The sequence below is a fragment of the Pelodiscus sinensis genome, chromosome 19, assembly GCF_052426305.1.
Source record: "Pelodiscus sinensis isolate ZL-2025 chromosome 19, ASM5242630v1, whole genome shotgun sequence".
In the NCBI taxonomy this organism is placed as follows: Eukaryota; Metazoa; Chordata; order Testudines; family Trionychidae; genus Pelodiscus; species Pelodiscus sinensis.
The window spans coordinates 19977380-20000661 of record NC_143070.1 but is presented as its reverse complement, the minus strand read 5'-3'; the positions used below and the strand labels follow the sequence as shown (position 1 = coordinate 20000661).

At 51.3% G+C, this 23282-nt stretch overlaps 2 protein-coding genes across 2 annotated transcripts in view; one reads left to right on the top strand and one right to left on the bottom strand.

Annotated features, from left to right (window-relative positions):
- Positions 1–23282, top strand: part of LOC102443998 (uncharacterized) — a 293825-nt gene that overhangs the window by 162049 nt on the left and 108494 nt on the right.
- On the bottom strand, positions 4461–22145 carry LOC142818235 (uncharacterized). Its single transcript, XM_089771003.1, has 8 exons — positions 22045–22145; positions 20626–21080; positions 18553–18648; positions 17435–17457; positions 16630–16745; positions 16018–16077; positions 8655–8768; positions 4461–8350 (listed from the first exon to the last, which is right to left on the bottom strand). The coding sequence occupies exons 2-8, from the start codon at positions 20986–20988 to the stop codon at positions 6924–6926; spliced, it is 2199 nt and encodes a 732-aa protein (XP_089627129.1). The 5' UTR covers positions 20989–21080; positions 22045–22145; the 3' UTR covers positions 4461–6923.

Here is a 23282-nt window from a genome sequence, read left to right as displayed (position 1 = left end):
TAGTGTTGCTGGTGGGAGGGAAAAGTGAAACAAACATTGATCATCTCGATTATAAACCCCTGGGTCTCAGGGTTTGGGTTGGAGTCCCTGGGACTGAAAACTGAAAACCACCCCTGAGCTCTTATCTGCCCTGAGCAAGGGCAGCAACTGTGAGTGGGGTACGGAGAAAGTTTAGGCACTTGAGTGGAACACTTATATGGCTGGACTTACATTGCTGGCAAAGGACACTGTTCAATCCTCTTGAGCAGGGACTTATTTGTGGGTTGGTTATGAACCCTGTTGGTGCCCAGGCCTGACATAACCTGCCACACAGAAGTCACACAGCAAACGGGGCTCTCAGAACACAGGGGAAGTTTGGGGGCTTGTTGTTGGGCTGTGGGGTGAAGCAACAAACCAGCCCCCTCCTGTGGGGCCTGTGAGTGTTGCAGAATCTGGGCTTCCTGTGCCTGGACAACAGCAAACGAAATGTTTCGGGGTCACACAGAGAACCACCTGGACTGCCTGGGCCTGGGCCATGAAACAGGAAGTGGCTGAGGCTGCAGCCAGCCAGGGAGCTCCCTGGCCCCTGCAATTGCCGACCTTAGGGTTGCCAGATGGGTTCAACAGAAATATTGGACTCACTTGACACTACCTCACAATCTACATTACATATTTAGAAAATACCTGACATTTCTATTTCCTCATTTACACTTTCTCAGTTTGTTTCCTGAACAGAAAGCTCAAATACTGGACAATCCGGTTCAGAACTGGATACCTGGCAACCCTAGCCGGCATGGAAGCAAAGTGTAAGGCTGTGAGAGGAGGCCTCCTGTCACCTCCCCCAGCCTGAGGCAACAGGGCTTCCTCCTCCCCTCTGAGGAGGGAGCAACAGAGGCCAGGCTGAAGGTTTTGTGCTGGGGCTGGAGGCTTAAGCCTGAGCTGTCAGCCTCAGAGGGACTTGCTTCTTCTCCCCACTCCTGCCATGCTGCCTCCTTTGGCCAGCAGCGCACAGGGGGCAGCCAGGAGAGCCGGCCGCCATGGGCAGAGAAGGCCAAGGCACAAGCCTCTCGGGGGCAACAGGCCTGAGGCCTCTAGCTTTCCCAGGCTCATGCCAAGGGGCTTTCTGTGGTGCTGGGAGAGGAGGGATGCCAGGCCCAGGCCAGTGCGAGAAGGGGCAGTACCTGCCAGGGCAAAAAGGGTTGCTGCAGAACATGAGACATGGCGTTTCTGCCTGGTTTCACTCAGGGGACCTTTCCTTACTGCTACAGACTCTTCTCCTGTTACTTGAGAGACTGAAATGGGGCCATTCTTGTGGTAAAAGAGGCCAGTGTGCCTGGGCCTCCCCACACAGACCAGAGCACCCCATTGGGGACAGGACAGAGCCTTGAATCAAGCATTTGAGAACACTCTGATCCTCTATCCTGTGACAGGGTACTGAGAGGGACACTTCATACAGAGTGGCTAGCTCAGTTGGTAGAGTATGCAACTCTTAATTTCAGAATCATAGGTTCAAGCCCCATACTAGACAATACCCTCCCTGCATACAAGGCAATGCCCTCCCTTCAGTTACAGTCTCTGCATACAAGGCAATTCAGTCTTAGTTTTCTCCAGCTGTCAGGCAGGAAAAGTCTCTGAGCTCTCTAGTAGAACCCAGGAAGGAGGACACTAACTGACATTTCCAGCCTCATAGGAGAACAGAAGCAAATTCTCCCAACCAAGAAAGAAGGGGGGTGGGAACCCCCTCAGTATCTGATTGCTCCCCTTCAGCACTCTGTAGCTTCCTGTCCTTCAGCATCAACTCTGTGATGGGACAATAAGAGCATGTCTACATTGGAGCGTTATTTGGAAATAAAGTGCCTGTCTACACAGCAAGCTGTTATTTCAAATTAAGTACAAGTTGGCAGACTACCTACTCTGACTCCAGTATCCCCCATTTCATGAAGAGTAAGGGAAGTCAAAGGGAGAGTTCTCTTCCTTCCACTACCTGCTGTGGACGGTGCCAAAAGCAGAGTTAAGCTATTTCGACTTCAGCTACACAAACAAGTAGCTGAAGTTGTGTATCTTAGTTTGACTTTTGCCCTGTTGTGTAAACATGCCCTAAATGAGCTACTAGTTAAGAAACTGGCAAAGGATCCCTTCCCATAGTGTTACAGCACCAGGGAAGGGTACACACCAGGGCAGAAAGCAAAGTAGCTGGGGCTGTGTGAGAGACAGGAGTGGGCCTGAGGGAGCAGAGAAAGAATTGACTGGAGAAAGAGGGGGTCTCTTTCTGCCTGGGTTTGACACAGACCTTTTGCATGGCAGACAAATGGGATAACACCACAGAGCAGAAACAACAGGACAGAGGAAATTTTTAAATGAAAGCTTCAAACACCCCACTTGCAGGAACAGTTTACATCCATCAACATTTACAAAATGCTTCCCCACAAACATCTCTTCAGCCTGCATGTCTCTGGGAAAGATTTCTGCCAAACCCAGTCCCAGCCCACTGGTCAGAACTCCCTGAGAAACAGAACACCCTCACTCACAGCCGTGTCCCCCCCAAAGTGAGGAAGGGGAAATGAGCCACAGGCTGCTACCCTCTGGGTCAACAGATAAGTGGGTTGACTGTCCTCAGGGACACCACAGCAACATCCCTGCTTCCCCCTCGGAGGGGGTTTCCTCAGGGCCAGACCGAGCCATTCCGGCTCCCTGGGCAGACAGGTTAATTGCGCCCTGGGTTGGTGAAGGGCGCATGCGTGGTCCAGCCCCCGCCCAGAATGTGTGAGAGGGTGTAGATCTGGCGGTGGCAGGAGGCATGTGCCTTGCCCGGCCACTGCAGCTGCTGTTCAGCCTGATGCAGGCCGAGCCTGGCTGTGCAGGGCCCCGCAGCCGCCGGGGGAAGAGTGTGGCTGGCCAGCGCTGCAGGGGTTAACGAGGCCCCTGCCTCAGGCAGCTGCTGCAGCTTGCGATATGGGCGCGTGGTGCCTGATGGCAGTTATCAGCTATAAGGGGCACACAGCGCCCCTTATATCAGGCGCCCTGGGCACCTGCCCGGCTAGCCCATGCTTTAATCCGGCCCTGGGTTTCTTGCATAGAACGGCCCAAGCCCCAGCCTCCATGAGAGGGGTTCCCAGCTGGGGATCTCTGGCAGCAGCCATGGGACGGTAGGAGCCAGCTACTGCAGAACAAAGGACGCCAGAGCTATGTCTACACTCACGGCTTCTTGCGCAAGTACAGCCGTTCTTGGGCAAGAATCCGCAGAGTGTCCACACTGCCTACCTGCTCTTGCTCAAGGAAATTTACAGTATGGTGTGGTAAGAGAGAGCTTCTTGTGCAAGAGCTACGCTCTTTTTTAACAGGTGTAAGCCCTCTTGTGCAGGAGCTCTTGCGCAAGAGGGCAGTGTGGGTTCTCGGCAGCGATTTCTTGCGCAAGAAAGCCCTATGGCTAAAATGGCCATCAGAGCTTTCTTGCGCAAGAGAGCGCCTACACTGCCATGGGCGCTCTTGCACAAAAGCACAGCTTGCAGATGGCAGTGTGGACGTTTTCTTGCACAAGACTTCTTGAACAAGAACCCTTATGCAAGATGTTCTTGCGCAAGAAGCCATGAGTGTAGACATAGTTCAGGAGTGGGAGAAACTAACCATCTGCTTTATTTGCAAAGGAGAAACAAAGACAAACACTTGTCCCCATCCCCACCCCGCGTAGCCTGGCACTTTTCACCCCCAGCCTGGGCCGGATTAAGACATGGGCACCAACCTATGGAGGCACCTGATTGAAGTGGTAAGGGATGCTGCATTAGGTGCCCCCCATAGGTTGCCGCCCTGGGGCAGAGGCGTGCATGCAGTATCCGCCCACTGCCCAGGGTGCAAGAATGGCTCGGGTTGGCCCTGCCCCCAGCCCAACTCTCCCAGGCACCCCCAGAGAGCAGCACTCACAAATGGGGGATTGGAAAATGGAGAGACTCCCTGAGACACCAACTCAATAGGAATTGCTCTGGGTATGTCTGCACTGAGATAGCAGCCCGGTGGCCAGGCTGTAGCTGGCCCAGCTCAGCTGTCCCTGGCCTGAAGGGCTTTGGTTGGGAGATTAGAAACCTGCAGACAGGGGCATCTCTGGGGGGCAGAGGGAGGATGTCACAGTGTCAGGGCAACTGTCATGTCCCCCCCACCTTCTTTTGTTCCAGCCCCACTGCTGAGAGATACTGACCATTGTCATTGCTTAAACTGCACACAGAGCTTGTGGCAAAGGCTAGCATATGGTTAAAATACAATGAACATTCTGGTAAGTTATTAGAGGGGTAGCTGTGTTAGTCTGAATCTGTAAAAGCAGCGAGGAGTCATGTGGCACCTTATAGACTAACTGAAGTGTTGGAGCATAATCTTTCGTGGGCAAAGACCCACTTCGTCAGATGCATCTGACAAAGTGGGCCTTTGCCCACAAAAGCTTATGCTCCAACACTTCGGTTAGCCTATAAGGTGCCACAGGACTCCTCGCTGCTTTTATTCTGGTAAGTTCTCATTTGTGTTGTGCTGTCTGCACATCTAACTAACCAGAGATCAAAGTGCATGACCCAATGGCCTTCACAGAGACAGAAAACCCACAACACAGGGTAGGTTATTCAACATGCTCACATTTATAAGAGTGAAACATAAGGAAATCTTTTAAGCCTCAGAATCTAGGAAATAAACAAACTTACTCATTTTCTTCTTCAGTGGCTAAACCTGCTTTATTTCTTGCCTCATTACATGTCTGTGTTAGTTAAAAAGTTCTATATGTCATTGTACTAAAACAAAAACACAAGTTCACCTGAACAAATGATCTGGAATAGTCCAGAAAAGCCCAGCAGGAACTAAACCCAGAGATGGAACCAGGGCTCTGAGATGGGACCAGTCATGCTCTGCTGGGAGGTTCATTGGGATTTCCCTGTCCACACCAGGTCTTTCTCCTGCAGCCCTCAGAAGCCGGACTTAGGACCACAGAAACCACACTGGGATTCCTGTGTATGGGGAGCCCAGGCCACTTGTCAGTGACCCTTGGGGTGCATCTACACAGCAGCCTTATTTTGGAATTACAGTGCATGTCTACACAGCAAGCCGTTATTTGGAAATAACATCCACCTGGAGAACTTGGTCTTTTGGTTGGGCTGCATGTGAAGGAAGAAGCCAAAGACCCCAGGGTGGGGGAGAGCCCTGGTTTGGAGGGGCAGCTGGAAAAGAGGTTTTAGGGGGAGTTTGTAAAAGTTTGTACTGAAGTTTCAGTGGAGCATTAACAAAGCATTTTTTGTTACCTTTGAGTTTGTAATCTGCTTTGCTCTGCCTGTTCTCACTTATCACCACTTAAATCCTACAGCTTGTACTTAATAAAATCACTTTTACTTACTATCAAGCCTAGTGTAAACAATTACTACCTATGGGAGCAATCAGTGTGCACATTCCCCTTTCATTGCTAAATGGGGCTGTCACATTACTGAATTGGAGGGAAGCAGCCAGATCGCTGCTGCACCCGTAGGTGGGGGTGTTGGCCCCAGAAACTGGTATGAAAGGGAGCCATGTGGGGTATTGAATGGGAAATTATTGTTTGTTAATCTTATGTACGCTATGTGAGCATATAATGTCTGTGTGTGTAGGTAGGAATCTGTAATCTGTGTGGAAGCTGAATATTTCTCTGAATAGGGTTAAGCATGGCTATGGACAGGCTGAGTAGCAAAGCCCTGTGGAACAATGGCTCTCAATAGGCTATGGACACAGCCAAAGAATGGGGTTTGTCACCTGAGGGCAGCCAGCAGGGAACATAGAGATTGGCCTCTGACCAGGTGACTTGCTGCATACAAGAAGAGGCCAGGAAGGAGGTATAAAGAGGCCATGCAGTCAATGCCATTTTGGTTCTCAGCTCAGCACTTCATCCCAGAGGCAGCACTGCAGGGATTGAAGAGCCCGGAAGACCTGTGAACCCATCCTGATCGTAGGATGTGCAATAAGAACTTTTAAACCAGCAGCTGCAACATCTCTGCTAGAGCCTGCATCGAGAACTGGGAGATTTGGTGCATGTAACGTACTGTACTTTAATAACCTTACTCTCATGCTTTTCTTTCTTGTGATAATAAACCTTTAGTTATAGATTCTAAAGGATTGGCCCAGCGTGATTTGTGGGTAAGATCCAGAGGGTAAATTGACCAGGGATCTGTGGCTGGTTTCTTGGACCGGACAGAACTTGTTCGGGGTAGGTGGGATTGGGTGCTAGGACCCCCCCACCTGTGTATAGGCCCGGGGCCATCTGGGGCATGGATATTGCTGGGGCGTCGGAGGGCTTTTGCTCGTGAGGCTTCAGGCAGGCAGCTGAAGCGCTCTGTGAGACTGGTTTGTGGCCTGTTTGGAGAGGTCACCAGTCAAGGGGGCTGTAAGAAGCCCCGGATTTGAGCAATTTGCCCTGAGCGGATGCCCTCAGCTGTGCCCAGACACGGCCCGGTCTGTCACAGGGGCTTACCCCATTCTTTGGGGTTTGATCCCATTTGGGAAGTGCAATCCCAGGAAACTGGGCCCTAAACTGCACTCTCCTCAGACCTGAAGATGTTCAGCGTCTGTACAACTGCACAGAGGCGGGGGTGGGGGCAGGAATCTCAGCTTGGGGCCTTGGCCAGGTGAGACTAAGGAGCTACCCCAGGAGGACCAGGTGGTGAGAAGCCCCAGAAAGCAGAAAGGTGAGTGGCAGAGGCCAGGTCAGTACCCCAGGAGGCCCTCCCCAAGGGATCTTCTGGGACAACAGCCACCTGGCCAGGCAGCTTAAAGGGAACTCAGGTTACACATTTCTCCCCTCTGTGGGTCCTCCAAAGGCTAAGAAGATTTGAGCTCTGACTGAAGCTTTCCCCCGTCAAAATAACTGAATGGTTTTCTCCCCTCTGTGGACTGTCTAATCTTTAACAAAGTCTGACCTGTGTTTGAAGCCTTTTCTGCAATCAGAGCTTTTATAAGGCAACTCTCTTGTATGTATTCTGATGGCTAGTAATGCAGGAGCACTGACTGAAGCTTTTCCCGCAGTCAGAGCAATTGAAAAGGTTCTTTCCTGTGTGGGTCCTCTTATGGTATAAAAGGCTTGCACGGTGACTGAAGCTTTTCCCGCAGTCAGAACAATTTAAAGATTTCTCTCCTGTGTGGATCCTCCTATGGTCAAAAAGGCTTGCGCGGCGACTGAAGCTTTTCCCGCAGTCAGAGCAATTGAAAGGTTTCTCTCCTGTGTGGGTCCTCCTATGGTCAAAAAGGCTTGAGCTGTGACTGAAGCTTTTCCCGCAGTCAGAGCAATTGAAAGGTTTCTCTCCTGTGTGGCTCCTCCTATGGGTAACAAGGTTTGACTTCTGACTGAAGCTTTTCCCACAGTCAGAGCAGTAGAAGGGTTTCTCTCCTGTGTGGGTCATCCTATGACTAACAAGACTTGTGCTGATACTGAAGCTTTGTCCACAGTCAGAGCAATTATAAGGTTTCTCTCCTGTGTGGCTCTTCCTATGGGTAACAAGGTTTGACTTCTGACTGAAGCTTTTCCCACAGTCAGTGCAATTGAAAGGTTTCTCTCCTGTGTGGCTCCTCCAATGGGTAATCAGTTCTGCGTTACTACTGAAGCTTTTTCCGCAGTCAGAGCAGTAGAAGGGTTTTTCCCCTGTGTGGGTCCTCCTATGTCTAACAAGGTGTGAAATCTGACTGAAGCTTTTCTCGCAGTCAGAGCAATTGAAAGGTTTCTCCCCTGTGTGGCTCCTCCTATGGGTAACAAGGTGTGAGCTGCTACTGAAGTTTTTCCCGCAGTCAGAGCAATTGAAGGGTTTCTCTCCTGTGTGGCTCTTCCTATGGGTAACAAGGTTTGACTTCTGACTGAAGCTTTTCCCACAGGCAGAGCAATTGAAAGGCTTTTCTCCTGTGTGAGCCATCCTATGGATAACAAAGTGTGAGTTTGTACTGAAGTTTTTCCCACAGTCAGAGCAATTATGGGATGCGTCTCTTGTATATATTTTCTGATGGTTTGTAAAGTGTGAGTGCTCACTGAAGCTTTTCCCAGAGTCAGAGCACTTGAAGGGCTTCTCTCCCGTATGGACCCTTTGATGTTCAGGAAGAGTTTCACAGTCACTACACGTGCAGGATGACTGTTGATGGGGGATTTCCTGTTGAACGGTTTCTGTGTTTCTTTTCTCCCCTGTGCTCCTACTACTGGAGTTACCCTGTCCCTCTCCTAGATGGTTTCCCTGCTGCTTTTTTGGGCTATGCTGACTCTCACAGCTCTCTCCTTGCTCACGTAATTGGAAAACATGCCCTTCAGATCGTCTCAGTAATAGTCCACATGGAGACACTTGCTCCAGTCCTTCCTGCTGAAGACTCTTTTCATGGTTCTCAGTCAGTGTCCCGTCACCTGTTAGAAGAGAAATGATCCAGACAGAAGTTATTCTCCACGATGAACTGCAAGGAAACACTAAAAGAGGAATAGAAAAGGGGACACACGCTCAAATAATGGTCAAATTATCATGAGCTGAGTTCGTCGTCCTCCTTCACAACCCTTCCACAGAGAAGAGAACCCAGCCTTTCCTCGCCCACCACACTCTGACTGGAGTTGAATACAAGCTGAACAGTCAGTCAGACTTCATGAAAACACACAAGTTACATCTGCTATAAGGAGACAGAAATTGGTTTCTGAGTCAGTTTAACTGATTGCTCACCTATCCAGGTGTTGCTGATGATCTCCCCTTCCTCACAGCTCGGAGGATCTGGGACCTGCAACTCCTCCTCTCGCTCCACCCAGGAGATCACATCAGTTTCGGAGACTGGAAATCCTGTTTGGAGAGCAATGAACCAAGTGCTGATCTTGTTCATTAAGGTCTTTGCCATTACTGCTTCCAGAGCCAGGATCCGAGTCACCCACCCAGAGAGGCTCCTTTCCCCACCTTGCAGAGACTGGGCTCTGGCTGGTACAAGATCCCAGGACACACTCACCTGCAGTAAAGATGCAGCACTCCCCCACCTTGGGAATGGCCCAGCTCATTCCCCAGGACAGCTAAGCACTCTGCTGCACTCTCTAGAGTACAGCTCAGCCCCCCTCACAGCCCGTTCCATCCTCCTGGAATCCCACAGCTGGACAGGAACACACTGCTCAGAAGGGGAGCTCTAGTGAGTGCATGAAGGTGTGACACCAAGGTCCCCAGATAGGGCTCAGACTGCAGCTGCCACATGGCAGATCACTAGGACTTGGAGATGAAGGACCCAGCAGATGTCTAGCTCCCCAAGTCTGTCCACAAAACCCCTGGCTGATGGGCTGGGCTTGCCCTGATCTTTGGCTCAGATGTTCTACTCGGGCCAGGAGGAGGCAGAGGAAGTTGCCTGAGCATCTAAGTGAATCCTTGGCTGGTTGCTTCACGCCCTGCCTGTGCGCCACACTCCTGATCCCAACTGCCTGTGTCTGGGTGGGCCCTGCCAGCTGTCCACAACAGTTGCCATTCCCCTGGCTGCCCAGGATGACGCTGGGCTTCTGTTGGGGCAAGCCAGGGCGGAGCTGGGCCGTGCTGCTTCTCTGGTGCTTGTAGCTGTTGCTCAGCTCCCCTTATGCAGCCTCCGTTCTACTCTGCCAGCAGCAGCCTTTGTGTAGTTTCCCAGTCTGGCTCTTCTGGCCAGCCTGGCCTTTGATTTGGTGCCCCTCCAGGATTGCACAGAATCTATCACCTTCACACCTTGTGAGTACGTTTCCCTCAGCTTTGGCCCCACCCCTTCTTGGAACTTCATTTTCTGTTCAGAAGATCCACCTGTGACAAGACCATGGAGATCATTGTGCTACTGCTGTTAAATAAAATAATCATAGTCATCACATCAGAACATTCCCATTGACATGGCACTCAGCACACTTCACAAAAGGTTTATTGCAGCTGTGTATGTCCATTCTTTTTGAACTAGAACAGGCTGGGCTTTGGCAGAATGGTGGAACACTGGGTACCAACTAATTAGGAAAGCACATTCCTGAGCAGGAAGAGGCCAATCAACACACAGATCTCCACAGTAGCTGCAAACACAGTCCTAAGAGATGGCTCAGAAAGACACCGACCCTTGTGCAAAAGAGCGGGATGAAGGGATAATGGATACGGACGTTTTGTTCAAAGAAACAGGCAGGAGGCTAAGGGGGTAGAACACATGGAACAACATGCATTTTGTTTGTGTCAATTTTTGAGAAGTCACAGGAGGGGCATGTTGATGCTGGCTAAGAGGCAGCATTCTCACTGCTGACTGACTGGTACTGTTATTGGGTTGGGACAAGTCTCACTATACCTATGTCTGAGGAGCTAGGATACCTGCACCGTACTCCTTTTCACAATAAACTTGGCCGAGTGCCTTTGCCTCCAAATGGAGCCTGGATCTTTCTTAGCAGCAACCCTGAGCTGTGCTGCATGGATAAGCCGCAGGCTCTGCCAGTGTTGCTGGCATCAGAACTCCAGAAAGAGCCACCCTGAACAGCCATAATAACGCTCTGTGGCGCTAGCAGCAATTCTAATGGCACTGCAGTCGCTGCAGGAAGCAAAATTATCAATCACAGCAGCACCTGGGAACTCTGGTGTAAATCAGGACACAACTGTGCTATCGGGGTGCACATATGGAGCTAAGCATCACCCCTTAGTGTTGGTATCCTTCCAAGCCCTGAGAAATAGGGACACTCTATAATAGCTATTAAAGAGAGAGGTGACTGCACACAGAGAGTCTAAGGGACTTGATCAAGGTAACACAGGAAGATTGTGACGGGCAGAGAACTGAACACAGGTCTCCTGAGCACGAAGCCAGACATTCACACAGGAAGAAAAAGTCCCTACTCAAAAATATTTCACTCTAAAAACACAAGACAGATGACGTGATTTATCTCCACTGCACATAGAGGCAAGTGAGCACCAGAGAGAATGAAGCTGAACTTTTGAAAGGAAACCCAGCCTGAGCCTGAAATGCAAGGAGAGCTCTGCTCACGTTTCTCTACTACAAAGCTATCTCGGACAAAATACTCACAGAGCATGAACTGCCTCATCCACCCTCCCTCAGCCCCAGCCCCTCCCACTGGCAAGAACAGCATGTCACAGAGATCAGGTACAGGCAGGAAGGACTTTGGGAACTGCACCCACCTTCCAGTGGTTCAGCCCACTGCCACAAGGGGAACCTGCAGCCACTAACAGCAGATAGACCCAGATGCAGAGCCAGACCTCTAGTACCTGCTGTTCCTTCCTGAGCCCTTCTACTCACACCTCTAGTCAAGATAGGGAGGAAGCACACTGAGACCTTAGCTGTGGGAAGAGCAGCTCCACTGTTAAGTCCCTCAACCTGCTTTCCCTGGGAGGGGCCACGGAGGGGACAGTCTTTCACAGAAGAGCCAGGATTATTGGGGCAGATACAGGCAGTCTCCGGGTTACGTACAAGATAGGGACTGTAGGTTTGTTCTTAAGTTGAATTTATATGTAAGTCGGAACTGGTACATATTGTAGGGGAAAGTTTTATATTAAGCAATAACACTTTGTTTTTGGCTTGTGTACCTCACTATTTTAAAATAAAGCACATAAAAAGATGTTCATTAATATTTTTCCATGCTAGCATCTACTGAGTTGGACCATGACAGCGTTGGAAAGGGAAGAATTTCTAGATTTCATGAAGGTATACTTTATTCATTCAACAGTCTCAGTGTTCTAGAAAAAAAGAGACCCCCATTCCAAGGAGTTTAGATACTATGGTGATATTCTTGGGATAGAGCCCAGAAAGGCAGTCCAGATGAGAAAATATTCACACAACATTTCTCAAAATATTCAAATATTTGTCCATTTCCAAGCAATTGCTAAATTGGTGCTGAAGTCAGACTGAATGCAACCATTTTGCATTTTGACAGCTGCAGAGCAACAGTCTAGGGAACACATGCTCTTTGCTTTGCTCTTCAACCTGGGCGGTGGGGGACGGACCCCTTGGGCACCAGGGGGACTACATTTCCTAGGCTGCCTCAGGCGCAGGCTACCCCTTGTTAGCGTGAGAGCTGCAGGTTGAGACACAGCAGGCGGCTGCTCTGGGCTGTCAAGCAGCCACGGGGCCCGGCATGTATAGAGGGGAGGAGGGGGAAGGCGGGAATGGGGGCGGGGAGGCTGCTTTTGACCACTGATTCGGCAGCCTGGCGCTGGGGGGGTGGGCTGAGGCCGGCCGGCGGGCAGGGCGGGCCGGCGGGCAGGGCGGGCAGGCTGCTAGGCCGCGGCGGGCAGTGGGCGTGGGGAAGCACTTTTCCTCCGCCCGGCACCTCTGAGGGGCCCCTTTCCCCGCGGCCAGCTGCTGCTACAGGCGGAGGCTGGTCCGAGCCCGGCCCCATGGAGTCTGCGGGCTGGAGGAGCTGGCCCGAGGAGGGGGATTTCCCCGAGGAGGAGGAGGTGGATCCCAGGATCCAAGTGAGTGAGCCCCGGGGATGCTTCTGTGTGCCGGAAGCTGCCCAGAGCCCGCACGCACTGTGCGGACAATGCCTGCACCCACCCCATTCGTAACTAGGGATCCGACATAAGTCGGATTGATGTAACCCGGGAACTGCCTGTACTCATAACATTATGGGCAAAGACAATGTATGATCCTGAACCAAACCCAACCCAGCTGCTCCAGAGCCCACCCAGCTTTTGTTACCCAAGGGGACAAGAATCCTTACTCAGCCAGTTCACAGCCTCATAATTCTCTTGCATCACATCCCTGTAGAGGGCTCTCTGGCCTGGGTCCAGCAAAGCCCATTCCTCCTCAGAGAAATACACAGCCACCTCCTGGACGCTAACCAGCTCCGCCATAGCCATCTCCTGTCCCTGGCTCTGAAGGCTGGGGGCTGAGCTAGAGACAGACATGGGTGTTCTGCAGCCTGGCAGGGGGAGAAGGCGAATTGGAGACATTTCTGAAGGGGCTTTAATCTTTTCCACACCCCCATTCTCCCCAGACTCTGTCCCTAGTGATGTGACACATGTTAGACTCTGCCACTGTGAACAAAAGTTTTAGTCTAGATATTCCATTAATAGCATACGAGAGTTAGATCCCAAATTCATATTCATTTCTCCCGGTACCTGGCTTGAGTTACAAGATTACTGTGTCTGCAACAATGGGATATAGTTCTCAGCACCCAGTGTTTCTGATAACAAGCCATGTATTCATCTGCCTGAACATGGACATAGGTTAAATGCAGGCTGCTGTATTTAAAACCCTTAGTCTTCATTTACAGATTTGCAGGACAAACTTTGCTCTCATCTCACAGAGACGTTATAATACCTTTCCAAAATAGGGTATGTCTACACTACAAAGTTAATTCGAACTAACAGAACTTAATTCGAACTAGCAGAGCGCTTAATTCGAACCAGGTAAACCTCATTCTACGAGGACTAACGCCTAGTTCGAATTAAGTAGTTCGAATTAAGGGCTGTGTAGCCACTTAATTCGAACTAGTGGGAGGCTAACCCTCCCCAGCTTGCCCTGGTGGCCACTCTGGGTACCACCAGGGAAACTCGTCTGCCCCCCTCCCGGCCCTGGAGCCCTTAAAGGGGCACGGTCTGGCTACGGTGCCCGTGCAAGGTGCAAGCCTGCCAGCACCCAGACAGCAGACCCTTCACCTGGCACGGCACGAGCCAGCCACCCACTGCCACCCAGCCGTCCGCCTCTTCCTGGGACCAGGCTGGCGGCTCCCAGGAGCCTGCCCGGGGCCGCAAGAGGCGGGCACCCGCCTTGTCTAGTGCGGACATCGTGAACCTCATTGAGGTTTAGGGGGAAACCTCCAACATCCATCACCTCCACACTAGGCACAGGAAAGTGGCCGTCTAGGGCAGGAGAGCTGCCAGCCTGGCCACCCAGGAGCAGGTTTGCATGAAAATCAAGGTGGTGAAGTGAGACCCCGACCGTGAGCCCGGATCTTAGAACATAAAAACATAAGAATGGCCGTACTGGGTCAGACCAAAGATCCATCTAGCCCAGTAGCCTGTCTGCAGACAGCGGCCAACACTAGGTACCCTGGAGGTAATGGACCAAAGACAATGACCAAGCCATTTGTCTCATGCCATCCATCTCCAGCCTTCCATAAACAGAGGCCAGGGACATCATTTCTACCCCCTGGCTAATAGCACTCCATGGACCCAACCTCCATGAATTTATCTAACTTCTCTTTAAACTCTGTTATAGTTCTAGCCTCCTGCAGCAAGGAGTTCCATAGGTTGACTATTTGCTTTATGAAGAAGAAATTTCTGTTATTAGTTTGAAGCCTGCTACCCATTAATTTAATTTGGTGTCCTCTAGAGAGTCCTTCTATTATGGGAACTAATGAAGAACTTTTCTTTAAAAGCATGAGTGATGTGGAGAGGGTGCATATAAACCTCTATCATATCACCCCCTCAGTCTCCTCTTTTCTAAGCTGAAAAGTCCCAGTCTCTTTAGCCTCTCTTCATATGGGACCTGTTCCAAACCCCTGATCATTTTAGTTGCCCTCCCCTCTCCCACCCTCTCTCTTCCCCTCTCCCACCTCCTTTTTCCAGTCTCCCCCTATTTTGTTCAATAAAGAGAGTTTCTATTTTTGAACACACGTGTCCTTTATTTTGTACATCAGGAAGGGGGGCTAGGGAGGGGTAAGTGGAAGGAGGTGAGGGAGGAATGGGGTACGAGCCCCCGATGGGAAGGACTGGGGTGGCTCTGTGGGCTCCTCAGGGTGAATGCTCTCCTGCAGCTCCCCGATTGACACACCCTCCCCCGGATGGCAGCCTGCGGCAAGTGCAGCCGGTCTAATGGCCGAGTGCTGTGATGTGCCGAGTGCAGGCATTCAGGGCACTCCAAGCCAGGACTGCTTTGCTGTCCCTCATCGAGTTAGACAAGCGAGCGGGGAACCCCTGAGAACTGTCTGTCCGGGGTGAGGATTGGGTCCCTTTAACCACAGCCCTCAGCTAGCCTGAGATAGCAGCTCCACGCTCTAAGTCCTAACCTGATGCCCTGCCGGCACTGCTTCCGGCCATCCTTAACCTCGGTTCAGGGTCCACTCAATGTGGACATGCTAGTTCGAATTAGCAAAACACTAATTTGAACTAGTTTTTAGGTCTAGATGCACTAGTTCGAATTAGCGTAGTTCGAATTAACTAATTCAAATTAAGTTAGTTCAAATTACTGCTGTAGTGTAGATATACCCATAGAGAATCAGTGAAGTTAAGCATCTGAATGGTGGTGTTGTTATTAAATACGTGTGCTTATTATTAAACACTTGTGCTGAGTGTTTGCAGGATGAGATCTAAAGATTCATGGGATCAGAAGATATCCTCAGTTATGCAGTCTGACCCCCTCAGTGGCACAAGCGATTACACTTAGTCCGGTTACCCAGGCACTAAGCTCTGTTTCCCCACAGTGTATTTTCTAGAAAGTCCCGCAGTGATTTGAAGACATCAAGAGATGGGAGAATCCACCAGCTCTTTGTTAATTTGTTTCAACAGCGAATCTTCTTCCCTATCAAACATTCATGCCTCTTCTCTTGTCTGAAATAGTCTCGTTTCAGCTTTCAATTACTGGCTCTCACTGAGCTGTATCCACTCGACAGGGTGGGTAATTCATTTTGATGGGGTAGCCAAATGAAAAGTGGCTGAGAGCTGCACTCTTCCATGACATAAATGCAGGAAATAGAGGATCCGGGATGGGCATTGAGAGGAGGAGGATGCTTGGGGTAACGGTTTGGGATACAGGACAGATAAAGGGGTCTAGGAGGGAGTTTGGGTGAAGGAGCCTTTCAGCCTATTTATTGTTTGAAACCAAGCCCATATTGAAACTGAATGAGCAGTGAAATCTGAGCCTGATGGTGCCGTCCGTTTTGTGCTTTAACTTCACCCCTTTAGCATCACAAACCTATAGACTACTGTTTCTCCAAATGTCCACAAGTCCCCATGCAGCAACCCTGGGGCTCCTCATTGATCACTGGGTGATTTAGTGCTTTGTGCACTGTGGTCCCTGGGTTTGGTTGGTAAATCCAATGACAATCCCATGAAGATGTTTTCACAGGAATTCTCACATCTCTTAAAGAATTTCCACCAGCAAACTCACCTCGTCTGAAAGCTCCAAGGGATTTTCCTCTTGCTCTCTCCAGTGCAGAGGGCAGAGTGTCTAGTGGGGGAAGGGATAAGAGAGGTGAGATTCCAGCCTCTCCTATTTATAACAATGTCCCACTCGGAACTCTGCATTTCAATTCTATCAGAGACACACCCAGGTATTTAGTATGAAAGAGTCTGAAACTTTCATTTCCTCTCTCACTCGGGCACCTCCCAACAATGGAACCAATATCCCTGCAGCCTCACACCTGTCCCAGGAGAGAGAATCTGTAAATGAGATTTACTCTTCCCTCCTCATCCCCTTCCTCCTGGTTTCTCATTCACTTACTGCCTCTTATCATAACCTGGAGCTGTGGTAGCGGAACACGTGGCCATCACAGTAACTTTAGCCATTTTGATCTCGGAATGGGAGGTTCAGAGTTTGCAAACCCCTGGCTCTATCTGCAAGCACTTGGGTCTGTTCGCTCAGTGTCTCTAACGAGAGCAGTGTGATGAGGCCGTCCTTCTCCATGTGGGAACTGAGGCAGGGGAAGGTTGGCTTCAGAGGCCAGATTCAACAGTCTCAGATACTTGAACTGCTTTCCCCTCATCCATCCCTTCCAGGTACCTTTGAACTCCCTCAGAGTCTCCGACAGAGCAATCGTTTTCTGGGAGAAACCTCTGCCTTGTTCTTCTAGTTCAGGGGAAATCTCTTCTGGCAGCTGGAATTGCCCCATATCACTCCTGGACAGAAACAATTCAATGTGATTTTATGTCGTTTACTGCTGATAAGTTCTGGCTAGTAAGTCTCAGCTCTAACAGGCCTGGAGTTAGAATTCCTCCAATTCTCCCAGCCTGAGAACAGGGACAACACATCTCATGGCCATACAACCTTCCCCTCAAAGATCCCATTTCTGTTCTTCACTTCTGGCCTGGGGAGACTGGCTGGGGGTGTAAAGGGGAATAGAGTCTCCATGGCCAACTCACTCCTTGGCCTCTAGATGCTGAGGGAGAGGAGGTTCCCATGTGAAGGGCAGAAGGAATCTGTCCACTAGGGATTAGACTGAGACACCAGCTCCCCTCTCCCCAGCTCAGGTCTCCAAGCAGCCCTCGAGTGGGACAGACTCTTGATCCCTGCTGTCCTGGGCTGAATGTGCTCAGTGCCCAGCAGTGACAGGCCCATGTTCCACCCCACAGTCCTGTGGCAACGAATCCCCAAGGAGGTGACAGCTCTAAGAAACGCTTGGTCAGACTGTGCCCTGAATGGGGAATTCCAGAGTCTAAAGTGCGAGGATGAGACCCTCAGAATTAAATGCATTAGAGATATTCACATCTAAAATCTGGCTGTAGAGCTCTGGGGAGATGTGGTGCTAACATCCACTCCAAGCCTTTTCCCTGCTCTGTGCAGTGTGAGGGGAGTGAGAGCCACGTACCTACTCAGGGTGCTTCTGACGTCCTAGAAAAAAGACACAGAAAAGAATCTCAGCCCCATTGGACACACACAGGGGACCTCTGAGAAGGGATTTTGCAAACCTGGGAAGAGAGGCCCTACCCTGGCCCCAGGGATATGGATCCCCGAGTGAATGGGGCTTTGTTATCTCTAATAGATCTGTGCCTGTAACTCTACAAAGCACAAGTGTCATTCACATGGCAGCAATGCACAAGGTGTTGCACTGAAATATGACAACTGGGACCCAGCACTTGTGATTCAGGAACCCCTCTTCACTGTGTGAGGAGCAGGGATGTTTGTCCTTCAGTCTCACCTAAGGAATTCATTTGCTGGCTTCTGACATGTCCCCTCCAGCTCACCGATCCCCTCGCTGATATGGGAAATCTGCACGGAGAGGTTCCTGACAGTGTCAATCTGAAACCTCACAATCACATCTAATTTCTCCAGCTGAGCTAGGAGTTGCTGCTTTTGTTCCTCCAGAAACTGCAGCAGCTGCTGAAACTCAGCCACAATCATCTGCCTCTTGGCTTGGGTCCATTTGTGTGTGAAAACAGGGAAAGGGCTGGTCAGGGGCATGGATGGAGCCCACAGCCCTTTCACGGGGAGCTGAGTGCGCAGTAGGGAGAATTCCATGGAAAACCCTAAAATTTGCAACATTTGACTCTTTGTGATTACTAGGCAGATGCGTCTCTTCCAGCATCTCTTTTGCCCCATGTCCCTCTGAAAGGGATGTTCCCATGTCTGTCGTCGGCAGCATCTTTTGTTATTCATGGGCTCTGGGAATTCATATCCACAGCAGCAGGAGGCAGGACTCAGCACCAGCCTGACAGAGATACCCAGGGAGGAAAAAGAAGCACCACGTGAGCAGACAGTCTTTCAGGGGCGCATTCAGCTCACTTGGGGAGGATGTCTGGGAAAGCCACAAAGGATGGACATTAACTCATGCGTTGACATGGATGCTCAAGGCCTTTCTACACATGGATCTCAGCCAGCAAGAGAAACATAGACAAGCCCAACCTCACCAAGGCCACACAGGAGTCTGCCTCCTAACAGAGCCCTCTCACTGCCAGACCCTGCTGGTCCCTAGCCACAAGCACTTACCAGATACTCCTGGCTTTTCCCTTCTGCTGTTTTTTTCCTTTTCAGCAGCTTTTCTCTCTTCTCCCTCAGAGTCTTCAAATGAGTCTCCAATTTTTCCTGAAGAAACAGAAATAAGTACGAGGGCAAACCACTTTAGATGTTGGGAGCCTATATGTCTGCCTTTAAGAGAATCCCAGTTTTGTGGAGCTCTGCCCCTGTCCAATAGGGACTCAGCTCTGTACATGTCTTTGTTCATAGAAAAATACACAAGAGGAGACTGCAGATGTAGCAGAACACCTACGAGCGTGGGGGACAGATCAGTGGTGGCACCTTCATAAAGAATGATGCAGGTGGTTAATAATACTAATCATGTAACCGATTACAATTTTATCAGTGACAGTATTTTTTAACCTGCTGACAGGCAGGGTTGGTAGTGGAAATGGGCTCTCCTGGGGCCAGGGATCTCTTGCGAGGTCTGCCAGGGTGGCCACAAGAACTGCTGGCCAATAGGAACGCCTAGCAGCTGCAGACTGACTTTAGCTGCCAGAGGCAAGTGGGCACTTCAGGGGTAGTGGGGAGTTTAACCGGTAATTAGCACCGAAAAACATTAACTCATCAGTTAAACCAGTTTGAACTCTTGCTACAATCCAGTTGAATCCCAGTTCTGCACATAGACCTGTGCTTCCTGAAACCCTGCAATGGGTGGAGTGAAGGCACTCGGAGCCCCACACAGCATCCAGCCCAGCAACCTCATCTAGTGCCAGCTGCTGCATCAGAGTTTAACCCCTCACGGAGCAGCCCAGAAGTTCAGCATCCCAGTGGGAAACCTCTTCTCCCTGATGAGCCTAGGGCATCTTTCTCTCTTAACAGCCACACTTCATCACTGTTCAGTGATGCTGAGGGACAGGGAGCAGTGTAGTCTAACAACTGGACCAGGGTTCAGGACCGAACTCTATCCCTGATGTGTTTGGCGACTATAAGCAACTTGCTGCCCCAGCTTCCCTTCCCACAGTTTGTCTAACTGGACTGTGACCTGCTCAGAGCAGGGACTTTCCCGTGCTGGTGACTGTGGAGGGCCCAGATGTCATTGCGGATCTATAAGGCAAATGACAGATTATTATTCCTGTTCATCCAATCAGTAACAGCTTGTAACCTCCTCTTCTCCAGTCCCAAGGCAGCTCACTGACAGAGTGGCCTATTGCTCCTGTAATCTGAACCTCTCTGATTATTAACACCCTCCCTTGTGCAAACACCCCTCCTGCCACCAGTGAGGACTGGGTTTCAGGATTTAGAGCCTCAGAGAAACATTTCCCACATCAGGTATCTGTAAAGACTTGACATAAGTTGCCACAAAGGCAGAACATTTACTTTTTACAGCATCTCTTGTATCATGAAGGCTTTACAGAAGCGGTCACCAACCAGTAGATCTTGGAGCCTCTGACAGGTGATCTTGACTGATTTGGCTAAGAGGCTATCAAGTGCAGCACTTCAGCTGCCCCCTCTCCCTGCTGCTGCACATCTCCTGCTCTTTGCCTGGGAGCTGTTTCCTTCTCCCACCCTGCATTCTATCTCTACAAACAGAGGGAGTCTGTAGGCTGCTTTTGAGAGTGGTGCTGGGGTGAGCCTTCCTGAGCCCCACTGCACCACCACAGAGGAGTCACCTGTGGTAAGCAGTGTGCAGCTGGAGCCTGTATCCTGAATCCCTGTCCTAGTCATGTACCTCTCCTGCACCCCAAGCCCCTTCTCTAATCCTGAGTCCCCTGAGCTCAAACTCCCTTACAGAGCGTGAACCTCCTCCTGCACCCCAACCCTCTGCCCCTGCCTGATGAAAGGGAGAAAAGATGGAGGAGGGAGAAGGGATGTAGTGAGCAGAGGAGGGGCCTCGGAAAGGGTCACAAAGGAGGTGGGGCAAGGGTATTTGGGTTTGAGGTAGATCCTGGATTGCACTTAAATTCAAAAAGTGATACTTTAAAAGGCTGGAGACCACTACTTTACACTGGTTGGTTCACATCTGTGGCCGGTAACAGTCAGTGAAATTAGCCTGTAATTAAAAGCCAATGTTATTTCCCATCACACTGGACAGCAACTCTGTACCTTGTACTCCTGGGCAGCTTCCTGTAAGGGCACCACCATGTGAGCCTGGGATCTGTCATACACCACAGAGATGGGAGTTTGATTCTCTTCACAGAACAGCTTCAGAGCCTCTTGGTGCTCCCCGTCCCATCTTGCTCTCTTCGTTGACTGGAATCTCAGCGGCTTGGCTAGTTCCACCACGTTTGCCAGCTGCCGGTTGGGCTGGAGGGGTCCCTGCTGCTCAGTGTCTCTGCCTTGAGGGCTGAGGGGGGCCTGGCAGAAATTGTGCCCACACTCCAGAGTGACAGGGGCAGTGAAATCCTCCAGACAGACAGGACGCGGCGCTTCCTCCCAGACACTTTCCACGGGGCTCTCTGCAGCCATGGCTGCCTCTGGGCTGGGGAACAGGGGCCGTGTCACATTCCTGAGCTCAGCAATGGGGCAGGTCCAGGGGGCGGGTGTGTGAGGTACCAGCACTGAGGATGCATAAAATCAAAATTAAAAACCGAAAAAGCCCCCAAAACTTTGCTCACCCCCTACCCTCACCAGGGCCTCCCCTGGGCCCCTCAGCTCTCTGCCCCAGCCAGACATCCCCCGTCTCTGCGCCCCTCATGCTCATGCCCCTCCTCATCCTGTGTTCAAATCCCACCGCGCACACTCCGCATCCCCCTCACAGCCCCTCTGCTCGCCACCTCCCCGCCAGGCCAGCGTGAGTAGCAGGAAGCGCCAACAGCCCGAGGGGCGGGGCAACCGCAGCGGCGGGGGAGGGGAGGGGACAATTCCGGGCCGGCCCGAGACGAGGCCATTACCCAGCCGGAGCCGCCGCCCTCCCTACCCAGCGCCGGACCCACCAGCAGCACAGGACGGCGGGTCACAGCCCCTCACGGCAAGCTGCGGCAGCCCCGCAGCGAGTAACGGCCCCTCACTACAGCTCAGGAAGCGCGGCGCTTGCGCAGTAACCGCGGCGAAGTCCGCTCCCTTTCCCTACCCGCGCGCGCAGTCGGACGCTGCTGCGGGATGGGCGGGGCCTGAGCAGGGCCGGGGAGTGACGGGCGGCGAAAACCCGACCGCGGCGGAGCACAAGGGGGGGGGGGGGGGAGTGGCACCATCCCACCGCGCATGCGTAGCAGGCCCGTGACGCCTATTAGAGTCCAGCGCGTGGGCTTAGCTCAGACCGGGAGCTGCCTGGGTACGACCCAGCCCAAGGGGCTCCCCAGCCCAGAGACTGCTTCGGAGCCGGGCCGCAGGGGCGGGGCGTGTAACAACACGGGGGGGTCCTTCATTGCCGGCCTGGGAGCGGGGGCGGGGCCTGCACGCGCTGCTGGGGCCTCACGTGGCTGCGCCGGGACCGGACCTTTGTTGCGCTCACGTGGGCCAGTCCGGCTTCTGCCCAGCGCGTCTGGTTGGTCCCGGGGCGGCGCGCGGAAGGAGGATGCTCACCTGAGAGATTGTGCCCGTGTCTGAGCACTGCGCGTGCGCAGCAGTTCTCCTGCAGCCTGTGTCTCTGCCCGCACGCGCTGGGAGATGCAGCGGGCGGGGCTAGGGTGGGGTCTGGGTAGATTCAGGTCTGGTGGGGGGAGGGGCGCCAGGTAAATTCTGCAACACCGAGAGCAAAGCCCCAGCGCGGGGGACGGGGGGGGGGGGGGTTAAAGCAGCTTCCCCAGTGGGGATTAGGCGCGAATCAGAGTGGCCCTGGCAAGGGGCCTTTTTATTTGCTTCAACATTTATTTTAATCCCTTATTCACCTGGGATGCACTGAGCAGGCTCAGGAGGGCTGCAGATGCCCCTCCACTTTGTCATGCCCACTGGAGCTGTATGTTTGTGCTCACTGCATTTTAAAGGAGCTCGTCTACACTGGCCCCTTTTCCGAAAGGGGCATGTTAATTTCACAGGTCGTAATAGGGAAATCCGCGGGGGATTTAAATATCCGCCGCTTTTTTCCGGCTTTTAGAAAAGCCGGAAAAGAGCGTCTACACTGGCCCCGATCCTCTGGAAAAAAGCCCTTTTCCGGAGGATCTCTTATTCCTACTTCAAAGTAGGAATCTCTTTGAAGTAGGAATAAGAGATCCTCCGGAAAAGGGCTTTTTTCCGGAGGATCAGGGCCAGTGTAGATGCTCTTTTCCGGCTTTTCTAAAAGCCGGAAAAAAGCGGCGGATATTTTTATTTAAATGCCGCGGGGGATATTTAAATCCCCCGCGGATTTCCCTATTACAACCTGTGAAATTAACATACCCCTTTCGGAAAAGGGGCCAGTGTAGACGTAGCCAAGGTGTTTAAAATGTAACAAGAGTGCTAAAGACAGGACAAAGTCTCATAACATTTTTCTTGTCTTATTCCTGGGACTCACAGAATTGCTCTCCCATCTCTGCAACCCATATTCATTGTTTTGCTCTGTGCAATGCAACTCAAAGTCCTGCTGCTTTGAAACAAATGTAAGTAAAAATCAAAGTACTCTTCTGTAAAACTACTTCAGGATACTTTCGTACTTTCACTATCTTAATTGTACTTAAGTATTAAAAAAAAAATTTAATTGTCCTATGGAACCCTTTGCTTAACCATCCGAGTTCTTCCAGGTCACCATTCTCTCTCTCTCTCTAAACACTTAGAATTCTATATTATATGCACACCTATACTATACATTTTTCAATTATGGAATTTAACAATAGTCACTGCCTTCA